General features: G+C 52.7%; 1 protein-coding gene and 1 long non-coding RNA gene across 6 annotated transcripts in view; one reads left to right on the forward strand and one right to left on the reverse strand.

The window, feature by feature from the left end:
* The window catches only part of AXIN1 (axin 1), a 38,476-nt gene extending 15,535 nt beyond the window's left edge, over window positions 1-22,941 (reverse strand). The window contains exons 1-2 of one of the 5 annotated variants that reach the window (XM_061400563.1): window positions 22,844-22,941; window positions 18,104-19,064 (exon numbers count right to left, since the gene is read on the reverse strand). In XM_061400563.1, coding sequence (XP_061256547.1) covers window positions 18,104-18,981 — 878 coding nt within the window. In that variant the 5' untranslated portion in view covers window positions 18,982-19,064; window positions 22,844-22,941. Of the gene's footprint in view, window positions 1-18,103; window positions 22,750-22,843 lie in introns of those variants that run through there. The other 4 variants (XM_061400562.1, XM_061400565.1, XM_061400564.1 and 1 more) reach the window with 4 other exon arrangements.
* On the forward strand, window positions 1,510-14,516 carry LOC133238029 (uncharacterized). Its single transcript, XR_009733429.1, has 3 exons — window positions 1,510-2,205; window positions 2,422-6,215; window positions 6,299-14,516. It is a non-coding gene; the product is annotated as an uncharacterized LOC133238029 (long non-coding RNA).

The raw sequence follows: 22,941 nt of genomic DNA on the forward strand, positions 1-22,941 counted from the left end.
AACATCTGCCTGCAATGTGGGAGACATGCATTCGATCCCTGGGTTGGGAAGATCCCCAGGAGAAGAGAAAGGCTGCCCACTCCAGTATTCTGGCCTGGAGAATTCCATGGACAGTCCACGGGGTCGCAAAGAGTCAGACACAACTGAGCGACTTTCACTTGAATATTCTCACTATTACCTCTGGTTACAAATACGTGAAAATACTTCCTCCCTAAATGTCACTTCTTAACTTTGTTTATGTCGATTTTGGTATTAGACAAGTTTACTTCTGTGGAATCAGACTTACCAATCTTTCTCCTTACAGATTTTTTTTTTGTATCTTACATAGGCCAACTTTCCTCATTTGACAATCGTAAATATATTCCTCAGTTTTTCTCCAAATACTTCAATATTTTTTAAGATCTCTACCTGAAATATGTGCATGTAAAATCCACTTACTCCTCTGCATCAAAATGGAGATCCAGCCACGAGCACTGAGCACCACACCACCACCGTGTCCTGAATCCCCGCACACCTGACCCCACACACGCCCCCCTTTCTGGAGTCTCTGTTATGCTCGTCCTGCGAAGGCCCCGCCAGTCCCTTGCAGCTGCGGCTCCCCGCACCACCTGCTCTTCCCTGAGCCCCCTGGAAGCAGCGGTGGTCAGTCCCCAAGGGTCGTGTGAAGTGGGGACATGACGAGGAGGCCTCTGAGGGCTCTGACTGCAGCCTCATCCTGGTCAGGGCTCTCGTGAACGGCAGCCGCACTGGCTCTGGGGACCCATGTGCTCGCTGCAGAGAAGGGAGCAGAGTGCTTCTGCATCCATGGTGCCCAGGGGGACGCCGTGGTGTGAGCCGTGGATGCTTGGGGAAAGGCCAGCCCACACCTTGCTACCTCAGAACGCCAGTCACGCAGGACGCGTGAGCTGGGCCGGGCCAGGCAGTATCGCTGGAGAGACCCCAGCGAGCAGCCCACCTCCCCGGGGCCACACACACAAGCAGAGTGGCCACGGCACCTCCAAGACGGTGACAGTGCTCACGACTTGCCCTCCAGCTCAGGACCCGGGCTCATTACCCCACATCACGGTCCTCCTGAGCCCCCAAAGCAGCCAGGTTCCTGCCAAATGAGGGCGGGCACAGGGCCCAGAGGCTCCGGGGAAGGGACAGGGGCCGCCCTGGGCCCACATGAGCGCTGACGCAGAGCCCACATCTGCAGCACCATGCTCTCCCTAAATGACACTGCTATTCCTCTGGCTGTTTAAACACAAACCATCAATGCGATCACCAACACAGCCACTGCGCTGGAATTCAGACCACGGACAGCTGAGTCGCCCCTCCATGTCCCCCTACCTCAGGGCCAGCACCTGCAAGCCCCAGGCCCTCACCTTTCCCGAGAGGGCAGGATTGAGCCTGCAACCCCAACACCTGCACAGGCTGCCTGTGCCCTCCTCCGACGGGGCCCAGGAAACCCAGCTTTGAGGTGACAAGCAAGGAAAACATGGGTTCTTTCCCCAGCGTCCAGTGCTGAGCAAACCCTAGCACACACACAGCTCCACGTCCAGACACACGGGGAAGAAAAGTGAGTGGGGAGAAAGAGAAGGAGGGGCCGGCAGCGAGGCCAGCCCTCGGGACAGGCGCCACAGGCTGCCGCGACACCGGAAGCTCTGCAAAACGTCCCCCGGGGGCCGCCGGCTGCTCCCCACAGGACAGCCGGAACCGAAACTCAGACTCGGGATCTAGCGACACCTCCGGCCTCTCTGTGGCTTCCAGACCTCACGACAGAACCCGCAGGACCCCCCGGCCTCTGGGGCCGCTGAGTGCAGGACTCCGCCCTCCACACTTTCCCTCCAACACTTCCCGCGTCCTTTTGCTTCTGTCTCCTTCCTGAGCAGCTGCCTTCCCACGATCTGGTCTGACAGTTCTTCCTTTTAATCGCTTCTCCGGTCCTGCTGCGTTCAGTGTGGCTACAGAGTGGACCCACCGGCTCACTGCTTGCTGTCGGTCACGGCTGTTCTATACTTTGTTCCTCCTTCTTTTGGAATACTTTCTATTTTCTGTCTCCTCCCTCTAATAAAGTAGCTCTTTCACTGTTCTTTCAATGGTTCCTTCAGGGATTACAACAGGTACCCTTGATGCATCAAGGTCCAATTAACTGCATTCTACCTGTTCCCAGGCAACACATGGTCAGAGGTAACTCCACTCGGGAGTTCCCTGGCAGTCCAGCAGGTAAGACTCTGCACTTCCACTACAGGGGGTGCACGTTCGACCCTAGGTTGAGGAACTAACAGCCCACGTGCCACATGGAGCAGCAAAAAAGAAAAAAAAACAGAATTAACTCCACCCACCTCCCACACACTCATGTGCTGTTGGCGTTTGGGTTTTGGATCCATGTGGTATCTTAACCCCAGGAGATATCACCAGTCTTGCTTTATCCTTCAACAGCGGCCTGGAGTCACCACGCCCTCCCCTGTCCCTCCTGCCCTGAGAGCATTTTCTCGGCCTGAAGAACACCCTTCAGTACATCCGTGAGTACAAGTGCTGCAGCTGACACTTGCTCAGTGTTTGCTGGTCTGAAACTGTCTTGATTTCCCCTTTATTCCTGAAGGGTAATTTCAGTGGGCTGAAATTCACTTTCACTGCTTGGTAATCCTTTCAGTTTCTGTGGAACTTCGTAAGCTTTTGACGGGGGTGTAAACAGCAGAGACTCGGTGGGACACAGTCTGGTAGTTTCTAAAACTTAAAACAGAGTTGCCGTAGGATCCAGCAATTTCCCTCCTTGGTAAAAGCCAAAGGACTCAAGAGCAGGGTCTCGGGAGAGCTCTGTGCCCCCAGGCCCTGTGCAGTGACCCTCCTGGTCATCACCTCTGCAAGCCCCTCCTGGGAAGGCGAGGCTGGCCCGGCCCACACCTTCCCCACCCAGCCTCTAGACCTGGTGCCCCAGGCCAGAGCCCAGTGACCTGGGACGCAGGGGCGACAGACAGACAGAGAGCAGCAGGAGGCAGAGCGCGGACCCCTCCCCTGGGCAGGAGCGGCCTTGAGAGCCATTCCGATGTCCCAAGACCCAGGCCACAGCCGCATAATGACTGTCCAGTCTTCAGACGCCCACAGCCTGTCCCGCTGGGACACTCTCAAGGGCCCAGACGGCCTCCTGTGAGATCCCGGCAGGCGCTTCCAGGAGCGGCACAAAGGCGATGCCACCACGCTTCCAGGAACGTCCTGCAGGCTGGTCCAAATGCCAGCGGCAAACCCAGTGCCTGCCAAGTTTCTACTCTAACTTCACTGTTTTCCTTTGTAATTAAGAGATGATCTCGTGGGACTCCCCTGGTGGTCCAGTGATAAAGAATCCGCCTACCAACGCAGGGCACGCAGGTTCAATCCCTGGTCTGGGATTGAAGATGCCGCGGGGCAACCAAGACTGTGCACCGCACCTACTGAAGCCCTCATGTCCTGCAGCCTGCGCTCTGCAACAAGACGCCACCGCAAAGAGAAGGCCAAGCCTGACAGCTAGCGTAGCCGCCACTCGCTGCAGCTAGAAAAAGCCTGTGTGCAACAACCAAGACCCAGTTCAGCCAAAACTAAAAAATTATTTTTCAAAAAAGAGGTGATGAGTGGCAGAGATACTTTAGGATGATGCACATTCTATTCACACCCATCGTTTGATCTGCGTGTGCTGGGAGGACGCACCCTTGTAGCAGGACATCTACCTGCTGTGCCATCCTCTTAGCCCTGAGCAGCCCCGCCCCACCCTGACGGGTCTTCACCAGGCAGGCGTCTAGAGCCTGTGATCTGTGCTGTGAGGTGGCCTCCCGGTCCCACACGCCTTTTATTTATTTTATGACCCTTTACTTATTTTTATTACCCAACTGGCACACCGCACCCACTACCATGAATGAATGCTGAATTGCACAACACGCCAAAGGGCATCAGAGTCAAGACTGAACAGTAACAACAGAAGGATCTACGCTCTGTGGAAAAGGCAGGCACGGACTGGGCGTGGTGGTCACGGACGCCACACCCTGGCCCCCCACAAGGCAGGCAGTGGAGGACCCTGGCCCCAGAGTGGCCCCCAGGGCCCATATGCCCTCACCACTGCTTACCAGCACTTGACTGTGGGCAGGTTACTCCTGCAAAGTGGATTGACGATGGCCACCTCTTTGAAAGGGGTCCGAGCACCCTTCAGGAGCACACAAGGGGATGCCGAGCACCAGACGATGCAGAAACCGCTAGACTTAGACGGGCCAGCACGTCCGGCACAGCATCCCGCACGTGGAGCGGGATGAGGCTGGGGGCTAAGGGCTGCAGGACGGAGACCCCCCCTGACTTCCTGTAAGATGCTGAACACAGCAGATTCAAGGCGCTAAGGTCAGAACTCCATGCTCAAGGGAGACCATGCACTCCTGGCTTGAGAGATTCACAGGTCAGCGAGGGGGACTCCCTCTTTGCCACGATTCTTGTGTGCAGCTGTGAACACCAGTAACTCTTTACGATAAACCAGCAACTCTTTACAACACCTGCTAAAGATTCATGCTGTGAGTGACATGGGTCAGGACCCATCTGTGCAGGGAGGAGACCACACAGATGCCAAGAAGATTTGAGAGGGACCCAGTGAGAGCACTTCTCACTTATCTGTGTTTTTCAATTTTCCTGCACCAAATATATTTCTTATATAACTTTTGCAACGTGTCCCTGGATGTTCATTGCTGCAGAGCAGTTGAAATCTATGGAACAATATACGTGAAGAGCACGCTGAAAACTGTAAAGCACCGCAACTGGAACTCGCCAGCAAGAGCTCAAATGAGGGATGAACCGGAGCAGAAGCCCTGCTCATCTCTGCTCCACGCAAACACTGCACATTTACATCAGCTTTTCTCTGCACAGCAGGCTTCTCAGACATCAGCAGAAATCCTTCAGGGCCTGGACTCACACAAATGCTTCACACAGATCTTTAGATTACATGGATCTGATGAAGAGGAACTCCATGTGGCAGTATTTAAAAAGTGTAACAAAAAATGTTTCACAGAATCTGCCACCGTGATTTTTTTTTTTTTGGTATTCATTTAAAAAAATTTTTAGTTGAAGAAGAATTGCTTTACAATATTGTGTTGGTTTCTGCCATACAACAACGCCAATCAGTCACACTCCCCACCCCACCCCTCTAGGTCATCAGAGAGCACCAGGCTGAGCTCCCTGTAATTAGACAGCAGCTCCCCACTAGCTGTCTGCTTTCCACATGGTCAGGTATGTGTTTGCCACTATGATTTTTAATGAATCACTCTCACTCCAATGACGGGGTCAGCATGCATCTGGCACTAACCTCCCCTGGAGACTTCAGCCCCTCACTCCAGCTTCTGACAGCTCAAACAGAAGCTCCAAGGAATGGGCTGGTCACTCTTCACAAATGCGAATCACCACCATCAACATGCAAGAGCGACACCTCCCAACAAACTGCAGGCTGTTCAGAATAACAGACAGAGATGCTATCTGTCAACCCCTGAGGTTGCGCAAATCCAGCTAGGGACTCCAGACATGGGCTCTTGATGAGCTCAAAATCACAGATCACGTGGCCAGCCCACAACCTCTTTACCACAGGCCTGAATCGATCCCCAGTTCACAACCTAAAGCAGACGGGAGGCTGAGGGCTGCAGTTCTGAGATCGCACAGAACTCTGATAAGGAGACTAGTTATCGGGATTGAAGCTACAAGACCAAATCAGCAACTCTGAAAACATGGCTTTTCAAAAATTAAGATCATGCACTTATGAATCTAGTCAAACTCAAAACTCTGTTCATAAAACAGTACCATTTGTTCCCTTGAAGTAATTCAGAAACCAGAAATTCCAAGCCTTGGGTAACCCTCTTCACTTCCTAACATCACCAGGTAACTCTCGTTGTTTGCTATTGTTTAGTCACTAAGTCATGTCTGACCTTTGCAACCCCATGGACTAGAGCCCATCAGGATCCATGGGATTTCCTAGGCAAGAATACTGGAGTGGGTTGCCATTTCCTTCTCCAGGGGATCTTCTCGACCCAGGGATCCAACGCACATCTCCGGCGCTGCAGGCAGATTCTTTACTGCTGAGCCACCAGGGAAGCCCCAGGTAACACTCAACCTTCTTTAAGCTAACCACGCGTTTGGCAGCCCCTAGGCCCGAAGGACACCCTTGTCTGCCTCTCCTGACTCAGCACATGAAGTTTGCCGAGAAAGTGAAAACCTGAGGGAGAACTCAGACTCTTCAGGTACTTTGCTTTTATAAGTTATTTGATTTTTCCACTGATGAAGTTTTCTTTCACAACGTTTCAAACGGATTTTCTTTTTAAAGGACTTTTACCGTATCCAAATGAACCTGCCCTGACCACCTTACAAGAAAGCCCTACCAGGCAAGACACAGCCCCTGCTTCCATTGCACACAGGATGGACTCTGGACTGCTCTCACTTGCCAGACTCTTTGTTCACCACGAAAATGTGTCACCTTTACATTAATTCCAACAAACTGCACACGGCACCACAAAACTTTACATTCCGAAGCAGAATTTCACAGCACCAACATGCAAGCCTGCCATTTCGTCGACGCTGGGATGTCCAACAGTGTCCCGTCACTGGCCTACCCCGGCTCAGACCGCCCCTCGGAGCACCGCGCCAGGCCTCACCCGGCCCCTTCAACTCTGCCGTCTCCGCGCCTGTGGCCCTGGGGGCTGCCTGGAAGGTGGGGCATGGCCACGTCGCTGGGAAGCCAAGACCAGCAGAGAGTGGGAACCCCCGTGGGGCGGGAGGCCCCAGCAAAGGGGCACCTGGGGACCTGTTCTCTGCCCCCAGGAAGAGTGTCGGTGGCATAGCTCAGACACGGGCCCGTGCAGGGCGGACGCGGAGGCCAGCAGCTCACACTAAGGGAGGTGAGCCAACACGTGGCTGAACCCGTCTGCCGTGCGCACCGAGTAGCACGAGGTCCACCAGGGCCCCGAGTGTGCTTCTCATTTAGGTCACAGTGAACCCGGCCATAATCCACCCAGCCGCCTCTGTCACACGGGAGACACGCAACAATACCTAGAGGGAGGAAGCAACAAAACCCAAACTCAACGACAACACCAGAAATGCTGACAGTGATTAGTAAAGTCATCTTTATACCTGAAAAACGAACATATACACAATGGGTCTGGAGTTCATACTCAACATAAACCATATTCTGTGTGATGGACCTCATTTTTTAGGTCACATACATTTCTCTAAAGAAAATTCCTACTTTACAATGTATTTAACATTAAAAATATAACAATATGTTCGTATTAATTTCTATATTCATAAAGATGCTTTGGAAGGGCACACAATTATTCAGATTATTTACCTTTGAACAATATTGAGAGGGCAAATGGGGTGAGTGTGTGGACACAGAAGGACATTTGAGCTGTATGATCCACGGAGCACTCACTCTGCCCGTAGGCAGCTAAAGGCACATCCAGAGAAACAGGGATGCCCAACAGGACTCATCTCTTCACAGATTTTTCTTTTTTTTTGGCTGCACTGCATGGCATGTGGATTTTAGTCCCCTGACCCGGGAGCAAACTACCACTTGCAAGACCAATGAGAAAAACAGACAGAAAGGTTTTCATGTGTTTTAAGGCACAGAGGGGCTTCCCTGGCAGCTCAGTGATGAAGAACCCACCTGCAATGAGGAGACGTGGGTTCACTCTCTGGGTCAGGAAGATCCCCTGGAGAATGGAATGATCCCAGTATTCTTGCCTGGGAAATCCCATGGACAGAGGAGCCTGGCGGGCTACAGTCCATGGGGTTACAAAAGAGTTGGACTTAGTGAGTCAACAACAAGGCACAAGAGCTACCAGGGAAATGAGGTCTTAAGGGGCTAAAACATGAGGGAAAAGAGAAGAACAGATGGAGAAGTCAGACACAGGGTCCCACTTTTCTCCTTGAGGTCCTCAAGCAGTGACCTCCAGGCTGAGAATGTGATAACTTCATTCCTACGTGGGCGTTTCAAATGCACCAAAGGTGTGGACGCTGGTGCAGACGCCAGGCCTTCAGCTGGGATCCCAGTGGCTATCCTAAAGGGATGACTGGTTCCGGCTGGTGTAAAGTGACAAGTCCCCACACTAAAGGCCAGGTAAGCCCTCACTGGAGAAAAATGTGCTTGGGGTCCTCAAGTGATTTCTTAATCTGTGTCACATACAGAATCTATGTCCAGTGTTTAGTAAAAACTGCCCAGCATACTAGGAGGCAGGACCAGCCAACTCAAGAACATGAGAAAAACAGACAATAGAAAAAGAACCACAAAATACCCCAATTTTAAAATCACAGGACATTAAAATGCATGTGATGAACATGTTCATTAAAAGACAAGCTTCTGAGAGAGTCTGAGCAGAGAACTGAATATTAAAAAAACAAAAAGAAGAATCAAATGAACACTAAACTTGAAAAATATAACAATTGAAGTTAAGAACTCCACTGCTGCTGCTGCTAAGTCGCTTCAGTTGTGTCCGACTCTGTGCGACCCCATGGACGGCAGCACACCAGGCTCCCCCGTCCCTGGGATTCTCTAGGCAAGAACACTGGAGTGGGTTGCCATTTCCTTCTCCAATGCATGAAAGTGAAAAGTGAAAGTGAAGTTGCTCAGTCGTGTCTGACTCTTAGTGACCCCATGGACTGCAGCCCAAGAGGCTCCTCCGTCCGTGGGATTTTCCAGGCAAGAGTACTGGAGTGGGGTGCCATTGCCTTCTCCAAGAACTCCACAGACAGGCCTAATAGTAGACTGAAGAGAAACGAGCCGATGGTAGACAGGTCTGGAAAACATACATATGAAGCACAATGGGGGAAAAAAGACAAAAACTACTGAAACAGTTTACAAAAGAGAAAAGGTCTGGACTTCCCTGGCAGCCCAGGGGTTAAGAATCCGCCTGCCAAGGCAGGGGACGCAGATTTAATCCCGGTCTGGGACGACCCCAGAGGCCAAGGGCAGCCAGGCCCGCACCACAGCCACAGTGGCCGCTGCAGGGAGAGCCTGGGCTGCGGGCAGGGCAGTCTTGCCTGCTGCAGCCAGAGCAAGCCCGTGGAGCAAGAGACGCAGCACAGGTCTCTGAACAAGTGCGAGTTAGTCTCTTCAGTCGTGTCCAACTCTTTGCAGCCCCAGGGACAGAAGCCCACCAGGCTTCTCTGTCCATGGGATTCTCCAGGCGAGAGTACTGGAGTGGGTTGCCATTTCCTTCTCCCGGGGATCTTGCTGACCCAGGGATTGAACCCAGGTCTCCCGCACTACAGGCAGATTCTTTATCATTTGAGCCACCAGGGAAGCCCAAATAAGTAAAAGGTTTCAAAAAGTATAAAATAAATAAATAGAAATATAAGTGGGGCTCTGATCCCATAGGATCACTGCCCTTGGCAGAAGAGACCAGGGAGCTGTCTGTCTCCACCGGGACCTAGTGAGAAAAGGCCCATGCGCAAACCTCGAGGGGAATGGGACAGAGGCTGCTTTGCTGCTGGCGCCTCGGCCTGGGGCCTCCAGCCTCCAGAACTATGAGAAGAGTCTGTCACCCAAGTCCCCAAGTCTACCGTATTTTGCCATGGTGACCTGAACTGACTCACATTCGGGTAAGAAGCTGGACGTGGCCACCCTGGAAAGGCCAGGGGTCATGAGACTGCCAAACTTAGTTTTCGGCCTTTTAGTGTTATTTGAATTTTTCCTTCTTTTTTTTTTTAATGAAAATTAAAATTAATTAAAATACTGGTATAATAGTGCAAACATTAAAACCTAAGATCACACTTAAAGGAAACATTTATATGATCCTTTTATTTATTTTATTCTGTCTAATTGCTTTATTTTTTTATATTAACCTATGAACTTTATTTTTGTCTCATTGCTTTAAATTGTTTTTAGCCACAAAGTTTGCTTCATTTCAATCTCCAAACAATATTAAAAACAATACATGGTTTTTGTTTGCTTATCAAATGCAATCATGGATTAAACTGTTGAAAAACAGAATATAAGCTCATGTATAAGCTACTATTTGATAGTATAATTAAAATAATGGACTACAATAGACAGTTATGCTGCTGCTAAGTCGCTTCAGTCGTGTCCGACTCTGTGCGACCCCATAGACGGCAGCCCACTAGGCTCCTCCGTCCCTGGGATTCTCCAGGCAAGAACACTGGAGTGGGTTGCCAGTTCCTTCTCCACATATGATCCTTTTAAAAGACAAAGATATGCTTTTGAAAACTGCATATCATCCAGACCTTCTTATGATACATTTTTGTATATATTTTAATAATATATTTTCTAGTTACAAAAATGTATGCTTTATAGGAATTTGGAAAATGTAGAAAAACCAAATGAAGAAAACAGAAAGCCTATATTCTCCAGCCATACAAAAAAAATCCCTGTACAACAAGGCCTGTGTCAGATCAGATCAGACACCAAGTGAACTATATTCTGACTGCGAGCTATTACTCGCAGTGCCGCATGCAACATGCTTTCTGATCATTTCTAAATATCTCCTTAAGAGAAGACTGAAAATGAGCTAGTGATTCAGAGAGGACTGACTCCAGACGAAAGCATGTTAATGACCCCAAGGACACAAGGCAGGGTGGTCCCCGGCGGCCCAGTGACGGTCAGGTCTCCCGGCTCTCACTGCCGAGGGTCCAGGTTCAACCCCTGGTGGGGGGACTAAGACCCCACAAGCCAGGCAGTAGGAGCCTCCTGGCCCTGGGGAGCTGAGGAGGGTGTCCACCGGGCCACACCAAGCAAGGCTCGTTGTCTCTATCCACAAAAACTGGTGGACTTTGGTCCAAACAAAAGAGCGGAGTCCAGCTGCTCCCAAGGTTTTCACTGGTTCTGAGAAGGGATGAGGAAGGGGCAGGCTGCAGCCCCTCACAGACAGACACGAAGCCCTCTGCACGGCCCTGGAGACTACGTTTCTTTTCACTAAGTCAGAAGGCACGCCTGAGTTCTGGGAAGGAACTGAAGAGACTGACTGAGTTGTTTTCTCAATCAAACATTTTTTGGAATTAACGGGCCCTGGGTGCAGCCTGAGTGGTTCACAAAAATGTGCATTTGTACTGATGTGACACGGGGGAAAAATAAAGCAACGCTGGTTTTCTTACTTACACACACACACACACACACACACACACACGTACTCAGCCTCAAGGTGGACTGAAGACAGAATTATTAGGCCATCTGCCTTTTCCCTCACTGAACAACGACCACTTGGCCAAACTCCACCATTTCTAAGGATGCCAGGTAAACTGGTGTAAATGAAGTCAGGATGCTAGAGGAGACTAACAGACAGTGCGTATGAATCAGATGCAAGTCTCCGTGACGCTAACTGGCACGCAAACCTGAGAACCGGCTGATCCCTGGGCAGTGGACACACAGAGACGCACACGCCCGGCCACCCGCCTGCCCAGGCACCTCGATCTGGCTGCGGCAGCCCCACAGGCCACGGTCCCTGCAGGCACTCCCCTTTCATAAAGCCACTGCCGCGGAGCACGTGACAAAGGGGCCTCTCCATCTCCGAAGTCCTGAGCTCTGCTGAAATCTGTCATCAAAGACTACAGAGTTCTGTGGGACTGAAATAGAGAAAATATTTTTTGATTCTCCTGCAACTAGCTCATGAACTCTCACTAGCCAGCCCCCCCTACCGACAGGCACACAAGGCACACACAGTGTATCGGCACTGTGACCAGGTCTCCCGTGGACACGCGAAGTCACAGGAGCCGGGGGGAGTCCACGCGTCAGGGAGGAAAGGAGCGCGTGCCAGACCGGCATCTAGAAACGATCCTTCTGGGCGTGGTGGGGGAGAGACTGGGGCAGAGACTCAGCTAGAAGGTTCTGTGGTTGCAGGAGGTGGCGGGCGCCACAGCGAGAAGCAGAGGGCTGAGCACACTCTTGGCCAGGGAGTCTGGGCTGGTGGGCTGGGCTGGCCAGGTGGGCTGGGCTGGAGCTGGTAGATGGTGATGCTACTTCTGTAGCTAAGGATGGCAGCTTTGGGTGCCTCTCAGGATACACGATTAGTAAAACTGCAAAGTGTCACGATCTGAAATCGCCTGTCACCTGGATGAGAATGTCACCAACATTGAGCAGACCAGTAAGTTCAGATGACAACGAAGACACAGCAGGATCTGAAACTTCAAGCACTTGCTGTGTGCCCTGGACACCTGCTGCGTGCTGGCACCACCACGGACCAGCTCACGAGCCTCCCTGATAGCCTCATCTGGCAGGCCCTTGCTTCATCCTCCTCATGTTATAGGAAAACTCAGAGAGGTGAGGCAACTCTCCCACCATCACATAACCAGGAGAAGGGTGACCCCAGAAGACACAGCCAGTGGAAAAGGCATCAAGCGAGGGGTCCTTAAATTAAACCACTGAGCTTAATTAACCTTCTCCCCATCTAGCCCACAAGGTGACTGGAAAGATCTATAAACTCCTGTCTTTTTTGTTTGGTTGCACTGCCCAGCTTGTGGGATCTTAGTACCCCAACCAGGGAGTGAACTCGGGACTGCAGCAGGAGTGTGGCGTCCTAACCACAGGACCCCAAGGGAATGCCCAGTAAATTCCTGTCTTGAGAACCCCACAGCTGCACACTAAAGTATGTCTAAAAACATTTCCAGTCACCAACCTTGGGATCATCTGTTCAGTTAAAGGAACTCATCCAGGTGGACAAGCCACACACCTGGAAGGTGAAAGAAAAGGCAGCAGGGCCATGTTCTCTTCCTAACCTGCATGTCCCAACTGAGAGTGAGTAAAGCCTCAGCAGCAGGAAAAACGAGGGGGAAGTTTGCAGGGAGAGCCACACTGCACAAACGAGTCACCCTCCATCCAAAAGATCTAAGAATCCAACAGTGAAGAGTACTTGCACTTCACTAGTGCAACGGTGGTCACGGTAAGTGACGGTAAGTCACTTCAGCCATATCTGACTCTTTGCGACCCTGGGGACTGGAGCCCACCAGGCATGGGATTCTCCAGGCAAGAACACTGCAGAGGATTGCAGGGCTCTCCTCCAAGGGATCGTCCAGACCCACGGATCGGGATCAAACCTGTATCTCTTATATCTCCTACACTGGCAGGCGGGTCACTTTACTACCAGTGCCACCTGGGAAGCCCTGAAGGTCAAATTAAACAGGCTGTCACCAGAATCCCTTGGATAGCCAGGAGATTGAACCAGTCAGTCCTAAAGGAAATCAACCTTGAATATTCACTGGAAGGACTGATGCTGAAGCCGAAGCTTCAGTACTTTGGCCACCTGATGCAAAGAGCTGACTCACTGGAAAAGATTCTGATGTTGGGAAAGATTGAAGCCAAGAGAAGAAGGGGACAATAGAGGACGAGATGGTTTTGATGGCATCACTGACTCAATGGACATGAGTTTGAGCGAACTCTGGGAGATGGTGAAGGACAGGGAAGCCTGGCGTGCTGCAGTCCATGGGGTTGCAAAGAGTCGGACACGACTGAGCGACTGAAAAACAACCACAGCAGCAGGACCAGTGTCCTGAGACCCCCGTCGCCTGGGACCCCGCCACCCTGAGGATAGAAGCAGCCGGCCCCAGAGTCACCGCCCCACCCCCGCGCCACGGCGCTGGAGCTGCAAGAGAAACCCCAGAGCAACCTCACTTTTCTGCCTTCCACACAAAATGACACACATTTGGGTGCTTCCTTTTTTTACATTTCTCCTTCTTTAAGCCATTACCAGAACACAGTTGACAAGGCAACAAACAGGTCAGGCAGTTCCTCAGTGTGGGCAGTAAGGGCTGGTCATCCGTCCTTCACCAGACCCACGAGTTACTCCTGCTACAAGCATCATCCGCACTGAACTCTCAGCCCACGGCCACCGGGACCAGCGCTGACCAGGGGCCTCACTGTCTGCCCCACCCAGAAGATGTAAGGAGAGAGCAGGTGAGACCCTGTCCTCGGGCAACTTCTCAACCAGTGAGGAAGGCAGTAAAGAGAAATGGAAAGCATTCGCCACTTAGACATTAAAACCAGCAGCAACATAAACAAGGTTCTGCTGTGGAGCAGAAGGAACTGTATTTGATATCCTGAGATAAACTGTAAGGGAAAGACTATATAAAAGAATGCATATACAGTATACATATAACTGAGTCACTTTGCTATACAGCAGAAATTAAGACAACGTTGTAAGTCAACTATATGTCGATTAAAAAAGGAGAGGGGCTTCCTTGGTGGCGCTGTGGTTAAGACTCCACGCTTAACCACAGCAGGGCACGGGTTCGATCTCTGGTCAGGGAAGTTTCACACACTGCATACTGTGCCCCAAAAAGGAAATATGTTTTTAAAAAGAGACAGAGAAAAGAAAACCAGTGGCAACAGATAAGTGCAGGTAGTTGAAGGACTGAAAAAGATGGCCTGACTTCAAGCCTGACCAAGCAGGCCGAGCCCAGCCCCTGGCAGGCCAGGCCAGGCTTCCAAGCCTGTGGATGTCTTACAGGCCCTGGGCCCCCAGGCCAAACCACTCAGCAAATAAATAGCCAAAACACCTGTGCCATCAGACGGCCCTCTGCCAATTCACACCAAATTTAAACGCGGGTAGGAACCAACCAAAGTCAGTGCAGAGTTCCACTGACAACGGGCCACAAAGACCAGGAAAATTTTCGGTACAGAGAACAGCAACCCAGCAAGGAATTTAATGACCCCTCAGCCCAGGGCTCCAAATGACCCCAGGGGACTAGGTTAAGTGCAGAAAACAGCAGGAACACCCCTGTTTTCTCAGTTCTGACAAAGACCTATGGAAAGGGCTCTCAAGTCAGCAACATGAAAAACAGCCATGTGAGCACGTGAAGCCAATGAGGAGCGGGCAAGGAGCGGGCACACAGGCAGCCCCACCTGGTACAGGGAGCCAGGGCAGCCCCAGCAAGCGTAGCTGGAGCGGCCTCACGTGCAGGGCCCGTGGGGCCGGGGAGCTCAGCTCTGGAGCCCCTTGCTATCGTTCTGTCCCAGACAGGCCCTCCTGACACACTCTCCAGCAGCGGCCGCGCTGAGATGGCACGTGCTGCTCCTCCGGCTGGGCAGCGGGGGCGGGCACCAGCACCCACTCTCTTTCTCCCTCCCCGCTGGACAGGGCGGGGCGGCCCTACTTGGTAGGAGCCCAGGCACCGTGATCAGACTGGAGTGGGCCGGCCACACGGCAGCCCTAGCCGTGGGGAGCAGTTGTTTACAGAACACGGGAGCAAAGCTGCCCGTGGTAAGGCAGAGACAGAGCAGCACCCAGAGAAGAGCAGTTCCTGTAAAACCGACCTCCCACATGAGCCAGCACTCACAATCCTAGATGTTCTACCCACAGGAGATGGAAACTCACGTCCTCGCAAAAACCCCCACACAGGTGTTTACTGCAACTGCCCAAAGCTGGACCCATCAGGAAGTCCTCTAGCTGGCGAATGGATACGTACACTGTGGTCCATCCAGAGAGTGGAATACTATTCAGGGCTGAAGCTATGAGCTATCAAGCCACGAAAGGACACTGAGGAACCTTAAAAGCGTATGACCAAGTGAGAGAAGCCAATGTGAACAGGTTACATACGGTCTACTTCCAATTACATGGCGTCTAGAAAAGACACGACCACGCAGACAGTAGAGATTAGGATCGGGTTCATCCGCTGTTAACAAATGACCACTCTGGTAGGGGCGCTGATGGGGTGGTAGGGGGAGGCTGTGCACATGTGGGGCAAGAGCACATAGGAAACCTCTGTACCTTCCTTGCAACTGTGCTGGGAACATTAAACTGCCCTAAAAGACAACAAAAACAAAATCAAGTCTTTAAAAAAAACATGGCTGAAGTCAGAATCACACCGCACCGGAAGCTGGGCCTGCGCCGGACTTTCTGTCTATCTGGGTCAGCCCAACGCCTTCACTGTGGAAGCCGGGCGGGCTGGGTTTTCTGTGACTCTCAACCTCATGGGCCCTAACCGCAACCCCTGTAAAGCGAGCGGACTGTGCTGGACTCCACAGCCTGTCAGTGCTGACGAACACCGGCCCTGACACAGGAGGGCGCCCATCCACACACCCACACAGGCAGCCCCGGGAGGGCGCGTCCCAGTGCAGGCAGGGCTCGGGGGCGCCAGCACCTCCACGTGCCTGAGTCCTCACAGCTGAACATGTTCCCGCAATCGGACAGTAAAGGGTACATACTACGAACAGAGCAAACTGAAGAGAGAAAAAACAAGGCTGCTGCTACAACGGGCCCCCGACCGAGAACTGGGAAGTGTGAGGGGCAGCACGTGGGAATTTCTAAAGTCAGAAATCAGAATTGAGCTCAATTTGTTTTCCTCTGCAGCCCAGGCCTCAAATATAATCCCATTTTAAAACTGTTCTAATCGAATACGAAAACCTCCGCGTTAGGTTCTAAAAGCTGTTGTCACTTACTGCCTTCCTTACCAGGGTAATTTTATAGTATATTCTGTCCTAAAAAGATTACTTAATCCATAAGGACAGTGAACAATAGGTGTATAAAGGTGCACAAAGATTACCTCAAACACTGTATCTTTTTTCATCACATCACTTAAAGAATATTTAAACCCTGAAAAAGTTTAACACTGTGTTTGTTAGAAGTGGCCAATCTCTCTGCCACAGAAAGCCTGGAGAGGTGATCTGGGCTTTTACCGCCTCCACAGGAGAGCCCAGCACCCAGGGATGCATCTGCAGATGCGCGATTGAATCCGCAGGGCCACAGAATCCACGGCTTTCAGTTCTGCAGGCAGGAGTGTCCGGGACCACCTACCGACAGGGAAATGAGTGAGGACGCGAGCGCCCACCGACATTGGCTATAGGCCCCAGCTCCACACCAAACACACTTCCAGCAAACTGGCACACTTCCAAACTGGCAACGACTTCCGGAGAGCACCACTTCACGCCTCCAAGGCTGCACCGTGCCCCATGCAAGGACTGATCGCAACTGGAGAGAGCTGGGAACTGAACACACAGCAGCACAACCCTTTCCTTGGCGGGCCCAGGAGGTGCACAACCAATCCTGAGCCCCCGCTGCAGCCACAGGGAGCTCCCAAGGTGCTCGGACAGCCTGCGGCACAGCAGCCTCCTCGCCACCACCTCCCAAGCGGCCCGGAATCCCCTCCATACTGACGCACTCAAATGTCCTATCAAGCCAAGAGGATCAAGTCTGCCACATAAACCCACCTTCTGTGCAAAAGAACACAAATTTTACTACTAAAGGGTAAGCTTTAAATATCATATGACTCCTAAGAATTCCAACATTCCTAATGACTTACAAAGCCACATAGGCTAGGCTGTTCTTGATAGGTCAGTCAGTCAGTTCAGTCGCTCAGTCGTGTCCGACTCTTTGGGACCCCATGGACTGCAGCATGCCAGGCCTCCCCGTTCATCACCAACGCCCAGACTTTCCTCAAACTCATGTCCATAGAGTCGGTGATGCCATCCAACCATCTCATCCTCTGTGATCCCCTTCTCCCGCCTTCAATCTTTCTTAATAAAAGTGCCCTCAAAATACAAATATTAAAAACATCTAGGGGGAACTTCCCTAGTGGTCCAGTGGTTAAGAATCCGCCTTTCAATGCAGGGGACTCCGGTTCAGTTCCTGGTTGGGGAATGAAAATCCCACATGCCTGGGGCAACTAAGCCCCCAGGCCACAACTACTGAGCCCGTGGGCCCAAACAAAGATCCCAGCAACTAAGACCTGATGAAGCCAAACAAACAAACAAACAAACAAACATCTGGGACTTCCCTGCTGGTCCAGTGGTTAAGAATCCGCCTACCAATGCAGCGGATTTGATCCCTGGTCCCTGAAGATCCCACGTGCTGCGGGGCAACCAAGCCCGTGCACCACAACTACGAAGCCCACGAGCCGCAACCAGAGACGCCACCACGGGAGAAGCCCGGGCCCCACGGCTGGAGGGCAGCCCCGCTCGCCACAGCCAGGGGAAGCCCAAGCACGGGAATAAAACACACACACACACACAATTTTAAAAGAAACGTAAAGACACCTAACACACGAGAAGGTATCGTGAGCAAAGACCAGCCCCACAACTCACCCCGGCTCCGGGAGTCCACCCACTCTGGCTGAAGGACAAGGCCTGTCCCTGGCTGCTTCTCCAGGTCGTGGAGGTGGGCACAGGACTGCAGGCCGCGGGTCGACTCACCTGAACTCTCTTCCTTCGCTGTACCGTCTACTCGAGGAGGCCCTCGGGGCGGCCGTCTCCAGGAGCAGCTTCTGCGTGAGCCTGCCGGGCGGAGCAGGGTCCCGGCCACTGTCTTCATCCACCTCCCGGTCACACTTCCATTCCTCGTCTTCGTTCAGCGTGGGCAGGTACCCGGGGACACCCTTCCCTGTCCCTGACCCAGAGCTCTGGTCACTGCAGAGCTTCGGGCTCTCCGAGCCTGTCCTCGTGTACTCCAGGTAAATGTCGGACTTGAGGAAGGAGGGATAGGTGTTCTCCTCCATGGTGGACTGGACCTCCGTCTGCGCCTGGTCGAACATGGCGGGGTCGATCTGCTGCTTCGAGATGCAGTCCTTTATGAAGCTCTTGGTGGCGGGCTTGGTCTGCCGGGACACAATGCCGTTGTTATCAAGGATGTATTTGCGGTAGATGGCTCTGGCCAGCTTCAGCCTCTTCTCTTCATTCGAGTCACAGGGCTCCAGTTTTCTGAAGCCGCTGCAGGCAAACCAGAAGTCCAGGAGGTCGGCACAGTCCTCCTGTTTCAGGAAAGTCCTAAACAGGTTTATGCCGTCTTGATCGTCCAGCAGGGAGTGCAGCGACTCGGCCCACTTCAAGTACGGAGGGGTGGGCGACGCGCTGCCCTCAGGCTCGTACCCCAGGTCCAGGTCCGAGCGCCTCGGAGTGGCTGTGGAAGTCTCCCCTTTAATCCCAGCGCCTTTCCCAGAGCAGAAGCTGTGGCTGACGGGCCTGGGGTCTGTGGACACCAGTTCACCCTCCTCACCAGGCACTGGGGGTCGGGGGGCATCTTCGGTGAAACTTGCTCCGAGGTCCAAGGGGAAACCCTGCTCCTGGATATTCATTTTGGGACTCTGTGCGTCAATGAACAATGAGCGCTGCACCCTAATACATCAGTACTTACGGCTCCAAAGTGAATCAATCTGTCCTGTTGAAACCATTAAGAGGACAAGGATTAGGAAAGGTGGGTCCATGGAAACATGACCACAGAGGTTTTCTCACCACAAGACTCTCAATGATGCCCTCCCACTCGAACTCAAAGCCAGAAACTCAGTTTAAATGTTCAATCCTTTGTCACAAGGTTTTGTACTATGTTAGAACAATTTCTGTAAACTTTGCCAACTACAGGAATGCCTCTGGCACAAAGAAATCGATGTCCAGAACACAGAGAGCGTCACTACCCTTGAGGGTCCTTCTGTGAGAACCAAGAGAGACTACAAGCCTGGGGACCCTCCATCCTCAGCTGCTACAGGACTGCGTGGCCAGGCCCTCTCAAGCTCCAGAAAGGCAGGAGGGCTGGAGCAGACACAGGAGCTTCTGGTCCTCCCAGCTGTGCAAAGCCAGGTGAGAGCCAGCCCCTCACGAGGAAGGTGAGGGTGTGTATCTCAGCGTCACGGGGCCGCTGTGATGCGCAGACATGGCACTCCACACCGAAGGCTGGCAGCCATGTCGGCCCTCCACGCTCTTCGAGCCCACGGCTGCTCTGCTTCTTGCTTTCCACCGCTTCACACTGAGTGTCCCCACGACCCGGGCAAACACACAGCAACTGGTTCTTCTAAGTCTCCACACACCCCAAAGAGCAGGGAACCTTCCAGTGAGGAGCACAGGACGCTGCTTCCGTGCACAGGGGCCTTCTCACACCGCTGATGATGTGAAGGCTTTTATTTTTTTTGGCCACACAAGCCAGCTTGTGGGATCTTAGTTTCCCAAGCAGGGAATGAACCCAGGCCCTCAGCAGTAAAAATTTGGAGTCCTAACCACTGGACCACCAGAGAATTCCCATGAACAGTCTTAAAAAAAGCTTCCATCAGACGTGCTCTAGACTTGAAAACCTTGCTTAAAAGGAAAGTGTCCTTCTGACAGCAAATGGCAACTGAGTACTCTGAGGAGCAGAGAGGGTACCGAGCAGACGAGGCCCAAACCCTACTAGCTAAGGAAGCCCGCGGCTCACAGGATGCAGCTCGGGAAAGTAAAGGCCACGTGACTCGCCCTCTCGGAGTTAGGGAGCCATGGTTCTGTCTCTGCTGCTAGAAGCCCGTCTCGCACAAGGGAGGGCTGCCCTGTCAGGGCTCTGCCACAGCCTCACGTCCTGTCCTCCCTGACACTGAGCCCACGGGCTCAGGCCACACCTCCCAACCTGGCCTGCTGGATGTAGATGGTCTGCCTAGGAGACTGGAGAGAAGCGTGATAGGCCCAATCGCTGAGAGCGCTGAGCAAGTCAGAGGAGCAGAGCAAAATCCAAAAACCTGGCACCAACACAAGGCACAGACCTCCCAGCCACCTCTCCACTCTTGGGCCCTGGCCTACATGCAACCTGCCCCACACCTGGTCTGCACACACTCGCCTGCCAGCAGCTGCCAACACCTCATGGCACCCAGAGGTGGAGGATGGGTCACAACTATTGTCCTGCAGCTAGTGACTAGCCTACCGGGTCGGCTGCAATCTCGGCCTCGGCAGGAACAGCCTGCTTTCTCAGGTCAAGGCCCACGGGCTGTGACAGCTGCTGCTCATAGACCATTTCAACTGCAAGGTCGCCTCCTCTGAACCCTATCGATAGGGACTGAGCACCTCTGAGGTCTCCACACCAGCTCCCGGATGCTAGCGCCCTCTTGTCGGGGTCACCATCTCAGGAAGGACCCACACCTGGTCCCCTGAGCCTTACTGCTGGAGATGCTCTGTGGTTCACTTGCCTTGAGAAAAAACTAAGTCACTGTGTTCTAAGGGGAAGCTGATTACGAGTCATGTCACTTTCTCTTAAAGTGCTGATGTCTTCCAGGTAAACGACTTGGAGCAGCCTGGTTTAAACGTTCTCTGCAGGGCCTACAGGATCTGACACAAGGTCTCTCAACTAAGGGGCACCAACAAACATGTAATTCATGAACATTAAGGAAAACAACACTCGGCACAGATGTGGAACATCAGCCTTCACGGGTGCTGAAACAGCAGCAAATTCAACATCGAGCTGTCTTTTCATTTGGGTGAGAGCAAGTCCCCCTAATCATTTAAGCTATCTTCTCATAGCCCGGAAGAAACGTTTCTTAAAATTCACATCTGCTTTTGCCTGTCAACTGACAGGAGTCCTTCGGTGTCCCAGAAGCACAAGAACATCTCTCCACATTGCTGCTGTTATGAAACGCGCTCCCATTACTGAGATCTCCGGGTTCCCAAGAAGAAGCATGGCAGGCGTTCAGCGTGCACACGTACACACCACATAGGAAGGTGCTGCCTTGCTTCAGATTAGAGTCACGGACCCACAGGCACTGGATCTGGCCAACAGCCTGTAACCACCTTCAACAAAGGGGACCCCACAAAAGGAATCTACAACTCTGATGCCTCATTTACAATCTCCTTCAGTCACTGCCAAGGAGCACCCCCTGGGTACCACGGCAGCCAGCTCAGAGCTGTAGGCGTGTGTATATTTATTTGTTTTACTCAAATGCAACTTTTGAAGTTTTGATTTATGTGAAGTATGGAAACAACAGAGTGTGACTCTGACATACTCCCAACTGTCCGTTAACTAAGGATTGTCCTAAGGATTGGGACTACAGCTTTCCATGTAATTTATTCCCCCACCACCCAAATCCTCAATGACCAAAGAAACCCAAAAAGTCCACTTAGCTTTCCTGAAACCAGAAATCCAAGAAACATCAACACCGGCTAGGAATCAGACAGAAACATACATGCTGTATGCTTTCCCATCCTTGTTCCTGAATACAAGTTCTTAAAACTGAAACCCAGATAGTGCTATCTTGGGAGGTCAGGTTTAGATGTGTGTGTTCTCCAAAACAAGGCCTGGTCCAAGGATGTCTGAGGGTCTCCCTGAAGCAGCAGAGAACAGAAGTATGAGCACAAACAAGGGGCCAAGATGCACAATCACTCTTTATTAATTATCTTAGAGACCAGCTGAGAAAAATGCCCAGAGGACTAATGCATTTTTCTCTGCTGTGCTCGATGCTAAACTATGAGCGTCACTGCCCTGACTGTACAGCTCTGGTTTCAGAAGGGACTCAGTTCCCATGAAAATGGAGAGCAGAGGTGGACTCTAAGACATACACCCGGGAGAGAGGCAGAGAAAGCTGGGGGGTGAAGCATCTCCCCGAGGGAGTAGAGCCCCTCAAGCAAGCCAGACCACCCGGCCTCAGCCTCTGCCTCACGGGGAGTGCTTCCTCCGGTTTCAGGTTCACTCACTCCTACTTTTTGGTTGGGGGGGCGGGGGTTGTACGGGGAGGAGAAGGGACCCTCCGCCATCCGGCTTATTCCCAGGATGCTTCTGCACCCACCACCCACTCTGCCCCAGGCCCACGGATCACAGCACCGCACTCAGCACCATCCAATCAAACACATCAGCTGCACACCCCAGCCTCCTCCCGGAGGACCTTCCTTCTGAGAATCCCGAGTACTCCTCACTCCTTTCAGCTCACCCAGAGCAAGTGGCTGCCCGCTGTGAGCCGTCCACCGGCCCCAGAGTCAACAGGGGCCGACCCCTCGTCTTCGGCATCAGCAGCGAGCACCCCCTCCTAGACACACCCGCCCTCGCTGCGGTGGGCCGCACGCCTCCTCTCGCGCTCCGAGCCCTCGCGGACCCGGACCCGCACGCCCCCCGAGCCCCTCTTCCGGGTCCCGCTCCCGGCCCGGCCCGCGCGGCCTACAATGGGCGCCGCACAGGCCCGCGCCCCTCAGGAATGCGCGCCCGGCCGCGCGACTCACCCGCGCGGCGGCGGCGGCGGCGGCGGCGACGGCGGCGGGGCCCCGGGCCCGGCTCCCGGAGCGGCGCGGCGCGGCCCATGCGCTCAGCGGCGGCGCCG

This window comes from Bos javanicus, chromosome 25 (genome assembly GCF_032452875.1).
Source record: "Bos javanicus breed banteng chromosome 25, ARS-OSU_banteng_1.0, whole genome shotgun sequence".
Classification (NCBI taxonomy): Eukaryota; Metazoa; Chordata; class Mammalia; order Artiodactyla; family Bovidae; genus Bos; species Bos javanicus.